This window comes from Periophthalmus magnuspinnatus, chromosome 6 (genome assembly GCF_009829125.3).
Source record: "Periophthalmus magnuspinnatus isolate fPerMag1 chromosome 6, fPerMag1.2.pri, whole genome shotgun sequence".
Lineage (NCBI taxonomy): Eukaryota > Metazoa > Chordata > Actinopteri > Gobiiformes > Gobiidae > Periophthalmus > Periophthalmus magnuspinnatus.
The window spans coordinates 15,759,962-15,772,486 of NC_047131.1; the positions used below are offsets into that span (position 1 = coordinate 15,759,962).

Below are 12,525 nucleotides of genomic sequence, written 5' to 3' on the forward strand. Positions count from 1 at the left end.
TGTGCAAGTTGCAGTACCTGGTGTGTACATATAAAAGCTGCAGTATATAGTGTGTACATGGGTTACTTGCAGAACCTCATGTATACTCTGATACTACTGATAGTATAAGCTGTATGTGATGTATTTTATCATTGTACTATATCTCCTGATAGTACTCTATATGTTTTAGTTGTAGTACCCGGTGTATCTCCAGATAGCACTGTACATGTACAGTACTATCTGGAGATACACCAGTACCTACAGCTATTTCATGTACATTATCTCTGGATAATACTATAGGTGTTTTAGTTTCAGTACCTGGTGTATTTTCAGATAATGTACATGTATAATTTGCATCACCTGGTATATTTTCTGTTACTGTACTTGTATTAGTTGTAGTACCTGGTGTATCTCCTGCCAGCCGTTTTCATCCACACAGCCCACTTGAGCATGGTCGTGCAGTAGCAGTTCGCAGCAGTACGGGTCTCCTCCCACCATGGAGCTGTGGTACAGGGGGGTCAGGCCTCTGCTGTCCTTATAGTCAGGAGATGCACCCAAGTCCAACAGCGTCTGCAGACACAGGGACGAGCACAGACGTACTGGACTGTTATGGACCGTAATGAAATAAGACTTAGGCTCAAATGAAAAGGCAATTATAAAAATACTGTTGCAGAACATAAACACCATGAAATAAGTGTATTAGTACTTCAATATACATTTTTATATATTTTATGTATGATTACTGGCTGCTATACAATAAAAATGTGAATGGCATTGCTCTTAATGAAGCCTTAAAATTAAGTATTGAAATAATGCGAGCTAAAATAAAGACAAAAGAGGGTTTTCAAAAGAGTCTTCAAGAGAACACAGCCCTGTGAATACACACGGACGCACACAGTGACAAACCCAGGCTCAGGTGCACAGACAGAGGCAGGACATGTGTCATTGATATTAAGTTGATCCATATTGCCGCGTCAGATGACCGCGTCAAACAGCATCTCTACAGCACTCGTTCGTACAAATATACATGATCCCAGTGCTTTTTTACCCACAAGCACTTTTACTCACCGCAGACTGCAGAGGCCAGAGGTCAGCTGCGTTCACACCACATGTTCAAACCACCACCGCTCCAGAGTGAGAGAGGAGCTGCTGCAAGACCTCCTGTTTGGAGCCCTCTTGGAGCGGCCATTTAGAGCAAATTAGATTGAGATCGCTGACTCCACGGCAGCCCAAGCACCGCTCTCGGAGCGAATGCTCTTTTACGTTGGCTTAACTGGTGGCAGTGTGACCATGGTCAGGGGAAGGATAGGGCTCTCTTAGTCCAACTAGTTGCAATTAACTGATTAACTGGTTATAGCCCTACTCATAGGCCTATATATCAGAAATATACCAGAAATTCATGTTGTATTGATTTATAGAATTATATCTTAAACCAAACCAAACGAGGTCAGAGCTATAACAAGAATACAGACATAGATATACTCCTGGTTCTACCTGGCCACAAGTGCCCGTACATCCAGAGACTCTTGGACTTAAGCAGCACTGTGGCTCATAGCTCACAGGCTCTGCTCACACTGACCCCACTTTACAGGAGGAAAGTTCGCTAACACAGAATGTTGAATCAGCATTTATGTGCGTGTGTGTGTGTGTGTATAGACTCACAATGAGTGCTGTGTGGTTCTTGCTGCGCACTGCCTTGTGGAGGGCAGTGATGCCATCTTTGGTCCTGAAGTCCAGATGAGCCCCTCCACTCTTCAGCACTTTGATGAGCTCCGCACAGCCCTCCAACTGTGCAGCCAGCGTGAGAGGGCATTCTGCAGGCAAATGTGAAAGGACTGCTTAGTTACAATGCACTGCTTTTATAGGGTGATAGGGGCAGAGTTATTTCATTCACAGCCACAAACTAAATACATTCAAATAATGCTAATGTGTTGCATCTGAATGAAGTTCACACAAGTGCACTGTTTTCATTACAGAGGATAATAAATATGTTTTAACTTAGCATAATCTAATAGCTTAGCACACTGGCTAGAAAAGTACCACCAAAGAAAAGATTTGGCTTTCCGAATACCACCAGATCTAAATGAAGTATATAACAGGACTATTTCAGGTTTAATCTAGGGCTAGACCAGGTCTGAATGTAGGCAGCATCATTTCAACTGTAGTTCTAAACAAGAAATTATCCAAAGGAAGACAAAAAAGTAGATCAAATAAACTCTAAATTAGGTAAACCCATATACTGAAGAGCTGGGTGGAAATAGCATGGTAACTAAAAGAGTAATTATGGTACTATAATAGCAGCTGTACATGTCATTCTACTTTTCTAATGGTAATTAATGGTGATAAATCTGTTTCCATGATATGTGCTATCTTATTAGCCATAATTTGTTCCATTTTAGATTTGTGTTAGCTCTGGTTAACTCAAGTTATGGTTTTCAGCTTTGTTCACACTTACTTGCAATACACCAAATCAAAACTGAAATAAACTGGGACTAAACTCGGAATTAAACCTGGACAAAACCAAGACTAACTAAAAGAATGTTTAGACCAGGGCACCGTGTTGGTGACCCCTCAATGACTACATGAGTTGCCTGCAGGCAACTCACTAATGCTTAATCTAAAATTAAATTTTATTCTGTTGTCATTTTTTTTTATCTCCCTTGCATTTATATAGATTTAAAAATGATAATATCTTAAAAATATGTTCATTATATGTGAAGTTTAGATAAGTTAAGGTGAACTCTAACCTACTCAGTTCAGAGGTTAGTATTGTGCGCGTGATAAAACCAGTGCTCTGCTAGCAAGCACTGTGACAATGCAGGCTGAACACAGTTTCTTACCCCAAAAACATGGCTGAAAAAAAATGATCACTTTCACAAAGAATTTTACAATTGTAAAAGAAACCTGCGTGCGTCTCATCTGTGGGCAACTGTGGCGACTCCAAAGCAGCACAGTGTGGAGAGACACTTCACTATGTGTCATAAAAGCTCCACACTAACTACCCACGGGAACTTGCACTACAGGCAGAAAAAGCCCCTGAGCTAAAGGTAGCTTTGGGTCAGCAACAGTCTTTTTTCAAAAGACCAGCAAAAAAGTCACAAAAAGCAAACAAGATTTATTTAAAAATATGTAAGTTGATTTTTCTTTAACATTACATAATTGATATCTTTTTGAAACATAGTTCATGTTTTGTTAAAAAGGTTTGTCAGTGGCAAGAGAAAATGGGGCACTTTTCCTATGAGATGTAGTGATGTAAGTGATCATCTGAAAATTTTACACTACACTTACTAAGATAAATAAAGTTGAAGTGCTGAATATTGATATCTGTTTCTCACCTTGCTGTCATTGTTGATAATTGTGAGAAATCATTAACATGATCTGTGTCTTCACATAGATGATTATCAATTATCTTTATTAATAATGTATAACTAAAGGCAAACTGACAAACTGAGCGTATCAAACTGGTAGCCCTTTGTATGACTCAGTATCCATGAAGTAGCTCTCAGTTTCAAAAAGGTTGGCGACCCCTGGTTTAGACATTGGGGCCACACTGGGCTCAAAAAGATGATTTGCATTATTTTTGTTCAATTTATTTAAATTCAAATTTAAATATTATAAAAATATTCCACGCGTTTTTCAAATACTATGAAGCCTTATTGTTTTTACCACAGAGACCCACAACAGTGACTGCGCATAGGCCACACTCATCACTGCAGTATTATAGCCTGTTTCCGGTTAGCATTAGCCCACTGTATTCAGCTCTTCCATCTCACTATAGGTCAGGCAGCAGGGACAGCCTTGCATGGTGACGCAAACATTTGCATAAACATGAGGAGATTAACAAAGAAAGTAATCCAGCTTTAGCCAGTGCACACCAAATCCCTGTATGGTCATTTGGCAGTGAAGAGAGATAGAGAAGACTCAATTAAAGGCTTGAAAGACAGTGCAGGAATATGGGTAATTTGAAGCTACAACGGTTAATCGATAATAGGTTCCCTTCATGTTCTAGAATATGATGAAAATTATTTCAGATGGATGGTATGAGTCTATATAAGTCAATGGAAGATTTAGCGTTTTGAAAATAAAGGTTTTTTTTCACATTTTTCAGAGAACACTGCTAATTGAAAAATGTACACAATTATACAAAAAGATAACACTAATAGATGAGCAATGATATATCAACAATTATATCAGTCATGTGTGTAGCGCAAAGCCACAAAATGACTTCAAAATGACTTGGGTCAGTGACTGAGACCATTTTCTGATGATGGCCTTGTCATTTTAAACCAATTTTTATGGTGCATATAACACAAAATGACTTAGGCCATTATTAGGAGAGCGTTGATATAGTAGCAAATGTGGCCATTTCAATAACATGCCCCAAGTCACAGTCTTGACCAGACCAATATCTGGATATCTGAATCACAATAACTTTATCATTCACAAGGTTGAATAAAAAAAGTTGGTCACAATACTGTATCAAGTTGGGTGTCCACTGGCCGTCTGCAACTGAAGATTTCTGACCGTGACAAAAAGTTGTGGGTCGTAGGTCTCAGAGTGAGACAGGGACAAAGATAAAATTTAGAGCCGTCGTACGACCAAAGACAAACTACAACTGATGTTGCACATGTCTGACATTTTGAAATCTTGGTCACAGAGTGAGCCATCCTCTCACTGCGTCTGCAATCAATCTTTGTGGCCAACAGTAAACACAAGCACTCCTCAGTAACAGCAGAGAAGATCCGCTGTGAATGGGACCATCTCTCCCCTTTCTTAACCTTTCATTTATTAACTTTTACAAAAGCGGAAACAATGCTAGCATGTAGCACTAACCCCAGCTAAACAGTACAATAACATAGACATTACCACACGGAGCCTGGAGCTTGATATTTGCTCAGACAAATTTTGGTCATCATCACAACTGATCATGTGAACCATCACACAGTGTGCGATCGTGTGTGCTGTCAAATTAATTTGATTCCTCACGTTGTGTAGTGTGACATTTTATAGACAAAAAAAAAAAAAATGCAGTGGATACCAGGGTTTAGCCAACAGTTGAGACAGAAAATTAAGCATTTCAACTGTTGTCTGTTTATGGTGTCACCAATCCAATAATTGTGGATAATTGCTAGAATTGTTCTCTGTGCTCTTACAATAATTGTAACAAAAAATATGATATTGTGACATCCCTAATTTGGACACACACACATTCAAAATGGTACTTCCATAATCTTCTTCAAGTTTGTCTAATGGAGGAGACAGAGAACAAGAACAAGTCTCAAAGAATTCCATACCTCCTGTGTCTGGATCATGGAAGTTTGGGTCCAAGCCTTTCTCCAAGAACCTCGAGACCTTTTCGATGTTTCGCTGCTGCACGTACTCCATAAACTTCTTCAAATTGGCCTAATGGAGGAGATAGAAAGAAAGAAAGAAAGAAAGAAGGGATGAAAAGGGGGAGAAAGAGGAGAGAGAAAAAGTGTGATGTCAGACTCATGTGGACGGCCATGTTAAATAATGTAGAGTACAGATGAAAGCTCCAGTCGGTTCCTTCTGCGCTGAGAGCTAAGAGATGTGAAAAAGACATCACAGCAAAAGGGTGTGGAAATGTGTGAAACAGTCTTTTAATATACAGACATCAATCGCTATGATACGTGCAGCATGAGACAATGACCTAATACTCACCATAGGACAATAGTCTAATTTAAAGTCCTAATGTGCTTATGTCTGCTATATAGTTATAATCCATGATACCCATGGAACATTATGCTATAATTTGGACATTTTAAATCACAATATTGATCTATAACGACTTAATAAAAGAAACAAGTCTGTTGGGGTCCAATGGGAGCCGATGTCACCATAACCGCCATCACAACAATGAGTTGGTAAAGCTGATAGAACCTCCTAGGATAGCTGCAGATCACGCTAGCGAGCGACGCTGCAAAATCCTACGTGCATCACAGATTAAGAAAATAAAATTGCAATGATGTTTTGAGTACAGGAGTATAAAGCTTACTTAAACATGCATGAAACACGCTAAATACAACTCTGAGAGGGTAAATGAGAAGGGGAAATAATTATAACATAACTAAAAGCTCTAAAAAGTCAGTTTTGCATAATAGCTCCACTTTAAAGGTGAACTATATAGCTTTGCCTGGAATGTTTTACACTAAGGTTTTAAACTAATATACTTTGCATTTGTTCAATTACAGATGTGTTATTGCTGAGTCACCTCTCCACAGATCTGACCTGCGAATTGGCCTAGTGGTGTAACCTGTTTGACTTCATGGAGACAGATTAGTTTGATGTCATAATGTGAATTCCAGGGAAAGCAATAACATATCCATGGAGACAAGCAGGGGTGGTGGATCGCCCTGGTGAAAGGTTATATAGTGCACCTTTAAGTCTACTGTTTAATAACAATACAGATACTGAGGCAGAATGAGTATTTCAATTTGAGGGTCGTATTAACTGTTAAACATGAACATTCAAAACCTGTCGGTCTAACGATTCATAAACACCAAATGAAGACAGGATACACTATAAAATCTGCAGAGGATATTATCTCCAAAAAAATTTATTCTGATTTTGCTTATTTCAACACCTTTATTGAAACAGCCAAAGGTTTGTTCAGCCATAGCCAACTTAAGCAATAACCTTTAATGTTATTTCAGTTATAACTTACTTTGGCTCTCAAAGATTTCATATTAAATACCATTAAATATAGCCCTCAGCTTTAACCACATCTACAATAGGACCATTAAACCAGATCTAAAATTGGTCTATTCCATTGGTATAATAGTTCAAAAAAAGAGGGGGATAAGTGAATTCAAATTACTCAAATTCTACATCTATAAAGGAATCTGTGAACCTGGTAATGAATGACAGGTTTTCATGTTTTTCTAATTTTGACTTGGTTTGGTGGGACACTACCTGTGCACCTGTGGCAAATATTTATCGTAGTTTTACATCAGTTACGTGGCAGTTTGTGGAAAAAAAATACTGAAAAGAGCAGTAGAAAAACACAGGAAGTAGCGGTGACTTCTAAAAAAAATGCAAGGAAGTCTTTTTTCTAGCATTTTAAACAGGAAATAAAGGTGTTATCATTTGGTCTTATTATTCTAAACATAACTATTGTGCAATTTAGATGTTTAGAAGTTTTAACCCTTGTTGGTTGCCAGGTAAGAGTCATGGAATTACCTTTATGTATGTCATCTCTGTGTCCCACGTTCAACCAGGAAGTGAAATTATAAACACCACCAAAATAAAAAAAAACTAGAAAAAAAACTAGAAAGCTTTTTTAGTAAAATCTTAAATATAATAATGATAACTATGTTTTCGTGAAATGAGCAGTCTAGTCTGTTATATGCTCTTTAAAATCCACTGCCCTCTAAACATTGTCACAGCCCAAACACAAATAGCTTCTATGCAAAACAATATAGAGCATAGTCTATCCCATGAAAAGTGCAAGTCCAACCACTTCGCGATTCAATCTTTCTTTCTTCATCCTCCATTTTTACATAACAACCACAACATGCAGTCACCTACTTACACTCGTCAAACAAACACAGTTTAGTAGAGGTACTCACCATAAGCTGCCCAATGCACTATCTTTGACAGAACATCAAAAACTACCCCCTCTCCGCCGAGCTGCAAGGTCCTCTGCTCTGCTCATCCTCAAGTCAAACCCAGAGAGAGAGAGATTCACTTAGGCTCCCTCCTCTCTCTTTTCCACATGTTCGCTGAGGCGGTTGTTATGGTGATGGGACACAAAGCGGCTGCGAGTAAGCGTACCAAGGTTGAGTTGTATGTTTTGTGCGAGTCCCCTCACAGCCGCGCTTTGCTAGGTTCAGCTAATATAAGGCGTGGGTGCTACTGACAAAAAATGAATATGAACTGTTGTGGAGTAGTTAACAGGAAGCAGTAGCGATCACAAATGGATGAATAACATTTACGCAAGCTAACAGAGTGCTTAAATACTTCCGCTCAATTATGTGTGTGAATCTGCCTCAGGTCAACAATCATGGGTAAATTCATTGATCTATAGTGAAAGTACAGTTATTCACAATGATGTACCATTAAACCAGTATACAAAAAAAAAAATCTCTATATACCCTGTGCTTTTATAGTTTTAAAAAGGTGCTACAATCACACCTGAACCTGGGCTGTCAATGCTTTAATCTGCATACATTTTTTTTTTACCTTATTCTGCCCCGACCACTTCCACCCCACCATTAACTAGGAATTCCATCCAGTTCAATTGTGAAATTGGGAAAAGTTTTGCCGTTAAAATATGATATAATCATTTGTGTCAAATGTTGAATGTTTATGTGCAACAAGTCAACACTGCACCAGTTCTTTGAGAGGCTTTACCGCCAACCAGAACTTTTGTAATAATTGAAACTGTTAAACAAATTGTATTATCTTGGCCTACATCATCAGAAGTATAATACTCTCTACAACAGAAGCATAGTGAGACTGGACTAGACTAGAATGGAATGGACAATAGTATCAGTGTGTTGAGGGCTCATGTTGTCGAGTCCCGGGTCCCAAACAGATGGTAAATAAACTCGTCCTGCGTTAGAACTTCAGCCTCATGTCTCTTCTCATCAACTGTCGGACTACTTCAATTTATTCAACAGAAACTGGCAACCCAAAGAAGAGACTCAAGTGAGGCAAATTCTGCTTTCTGATTGGATTATTGTCCTGAGAAACAACTGACCAAATGCAAAATCATAATTGTTACATCTAATTAGCAATACTAAAGCATGAAGAAAAACTTAATTTATAATGAGCAAATAGTTTATTAAGAAAGATTCAGGCTTAGAAACTATACTATAAACTCTAACCCCTTAATTAAGTAGTTTTTAAGTCTGAATCATACTAAATAACCTATGAATAAACTAACTAAGGCTTTATTAAGGTTAATTCATGTTCTTATAAAGTGTAAGCGTAATTCACTAATAATCACTAATATCTAACTGGGAAGTGGTGGTCCCTTTTGCATTTAATACAAAGAAGTGGGGGTGACTGACAGACAGGTTAGTCAATCAGAGAAACACAGGTCCGTATGCATCAAAACAAGAAAATAAAATTATGAAACACTGACACTGAAAGACTATGTTCATCTAAGGTGAAAGAAGATTGGTTTTGTTCTATTTGACAAACAACCAATGAGCTCCTTCGTTTCCCATGTGTTAACAAACAAAATCAACAAACCTGATTGGACGGCTGTGTCTGACTTTGAGCTGAGATGCAGAGCCTCCTCTGCATCTCAGCTCGTAACCAGACTGACATTCTCTGCACATACATATACAGAGAGCACCAGTCTGGACCCCAGGCTAGTGGTGATCAATGGGACATAATTAACCAAGCTGTGCTGTAACAAACACAACACACAGGTACAATCATAAATGAGAAAGCGAGGTAATACACTGGCTACTGCTAGCATTGGCGCAAAGAGACTGCTGGACTTTGGACAGAGCAATGTAGCAGAGATCCCCTCACTACCATCAAGTGAAGTTTTATAGCCCATCGCATCAGCCTGGAGCTATTAGACAAACCAGGAAGTCATAACCCACTGACACACAAGTGCAAATCAATCACTGATGAGAGTGCATAGGGACTGGGGTAATGCGGATGTGTGACTCAATATTCTCTCACAACAAAAGCGCTTCAAAAATTGTGTCCTCAATATATGGCAGCTAATTGTATACCAGTTCACAGTGTAATATTGTTATGATATTCTAGTATGTACAGTTGAAACCAGAACTTTACATACAAAATATAAAAAGACAGATTTGCTTATTTTTTCTCACTGTCTGACATGAAATTGGACTAAACTTTTCCGTTTTAGGTCAAAAATTATTTGTCTTTGTTAAATGCCAGAATAATGAGAGTACAGTTTTTCTTTACTTTCTTCAAAGTCATAAGTTTACATACCGTAAGATTATTATGGGAAAACCCAGACGATGATGGCATGTCTTTGAAAACTTCTGATTGGTTTATTGACAACATTTGAGTTAATTAGAGACAGGCCTGTGGATGTATTTGAAGGCACACCTGAAACACAATGCTTCTTTGTGTAACATCATGGGAAAGTCAAAAGAAATCACGCAAGATATCAGCAAGAGGATTGTGGACTGGCACAAGTCTGGTTCATTGAGTGCAATTTACAGATGCCTGAAGGTGCCACGTTAATCTGTTCAAACAATTATACACAAGTATAAACACCATGGGAATGCCCAACCATCATACCGCTCAGGAAGAAGGCGGATTCTGTGTCCCAGAGATGAACGTGCTTTGGTCTGAAATGTGCATATCAACCCAATAACAAAAGCAAGATCGACATGGGCTGCAAGAGAACTCTGCCAGGAAGAAGCGATTACTCTAAAAGAAACATAAAAAATCCTGATTACAATTTGCAAATGCACACAGGGACAAAGACCTTAATTTTTGAAGACAGGTCTGTGGTCTGATGAAACAAAAATTTAACTGTTTGGCCATAATCAGCATAGTTTCTTTTTGAGGAAAAAGGGGAAACTTGCAAGTCTGACAAAACCATCGCAACTGTGAAATACAGGGGGTGGCAGCATCATGTTGTGGGATTGTTTATCTGCAGGAGGGACTGGTGCACTTCACAAAATGGCATCATGAGGAAAGGATATAATGTGGAAATACTGAAGCAACATCTCAAAACATCAGCCAGGAAATTAAAGCTTGGGCGCAAATGAGTCTTCCAAGTGAACAGTAGCCCAAAGTACACTACCAAATTGGTTACACAGTGGCTTAAGGCTAACAAAGTCACTGTTTTGGAGTGGCCATCACAAAGCCCTGATCTCAATGCTTTTGAAAATATTTGACCCAAGTCATATAGTTTAAAGGCAATGGTACCACATACTAATAAAATAAAAAAAATAAAAAAAACCTTCTCTCATTATTCTGGCATTTAGCAAGGCATTTAGAAATAATTTTGATAATCCTAACTGACCTAAAAAGTGAGGGGGGAAAAAAGCACATTTGACTTTTTATACAGCGTATGTAAACTTCTGGTTTCAACTGTGTTTATTTTTATTAGTATAGGGACACTTGCTATACACTTGACAAGTGACACTAACAATTGTCTTTAAGCATTATTATTCAGAGCTGGTCTCATGGGAGCCTTCAAAGTTCAAATTTAAGGTATGAAACTGTTAAATGACATAAACATGACCTATCTGTGTCCCCTGATATAAGGTTATGATGTTCAAATCAAATATAGCTTTTTACTGATAACAATTCAAATGCTGATTTATTCTTAATTGCAAAAACACTGGCCCTGTTCACTGCTTATGTTATAGTTTTGTGTTTTGGTTTCAGTTGACAGATTTAAGCTTTGTCTTTTGATACAGATCAGACCTGGACAACTGAGGGATTACACAGAAATTTAGTGTTTTAGCTTTCAAGATAATTAACCAATCAGAAACCAGAATGAGCGTCACGAGTCTCTTATTTGGGTTGCCAGCTTCAATGCTGAAATCCTGTTGGTTTAAACCTAAAGGGACTCTCTCTGATCTGAATTACGATTTAGTCTGAGAATTCAAGCAGCTAATCATGAATCAGTGCTAGTGCAGCCTCTGCAGCTCAGAGACCGAGTTCCGGAGGTTCTGGGCTTTCACATAATGACATAGCTTCACATAAAAACATAGCTTGGGTACTTCCTGTAAATGGATATTGTCTACGAACATGCCAAGGAAATGTTTATCCTCTGACTATAAAGACTGAGAAAGAGCAGGATGTTTAGTACTCTTTAATGTCCTTATATCAAACACAACATTTGATATAAGGGCATTACACACAGTGACAGCATAGTTACAAATGAATGGTGGTTTTTAATTAAGATTTCATCAGACGCCCTCCTCTGCAAAAAGGCCTGTAGTCAATAAGGGCAAGGGTCCCCAGTGTGAGGAGCAGCCTCATTAAAGGCCCCAATGCTCCATCTATTGTGTGGGTAAGGCTCGAATGGGTTTGGAAACACCAATCACACACTGCACTACTATATTGGATTCTTACTATATAACTGCAATCTTTCACAATTAAACATTTTTAATGTTTATGTTGCATTAGAGTATAGAGAATTTTTTATCTAACCAGAGATCATCATTAATAAGTCCCTACACATGATAATAACTAAGCACACACAGATTTTTTTCCACCTGACAAAAACACAGCAACTTTATTTGCCTGGGAAGCTGCCAGAAAAGCAATATTGGCAGGGGAGCTGGGTGTTCTCTGATGGGTATCCAACGGAGACCTCTTCTATGGAGGGTATTCAGAGATACAACAACATCCAAATTACATATCCATTTATCAGTGTGTATGGGATTTAAACTTCAACTTTATTGATCCAGGGAAAAAATATTTGTTTTACTTGAATTTGTTTATACAGTGCTTGAGTGGATCTTTTTTCATTTATATATTATTTGGTCACCATGAGTGTTGTAAAGTGCTCTATAAATAAATGTTGATTGATTGATTGATTTCACAGACCTTTAGAACAATCATTAG

The 12,525-nt window shown here is 38.2% G+C and overlaps 1 protein-coding gene across 1 annotated transcript in view; it reads right to left on the reverse strand.

Annotated features, from left to right (window-relative positions):
* The window catches only part of shank3a (SH3 and multiple ankyrin repeat domains 3a), a 153,599-nt gene that overhangs the window by 95,241 nt on the left and 45,833 nt on the right, over positions 1 to 12,525 (reverse strand). Inside the window, exons 4-6 of the mRNA XM_055222674.1 lie at positions 5,274 to 5,382; positions 1,642 to 1,793; positions 382 to 549 (exon numbers count right to left, since the gene is read on the reverse strand). Coding sequence (XP_055078649.1) covers positions 382 to 549; positions 1,642 to 1,793; positions 5,274 to 5,382 — 429 coding nt within the window. The remainder of the gene's footprint in view (positions 1 to 381; positions 550 to 1,641; positions 1,794 to 5,273; positions 5,383 to 12,525) is intronic.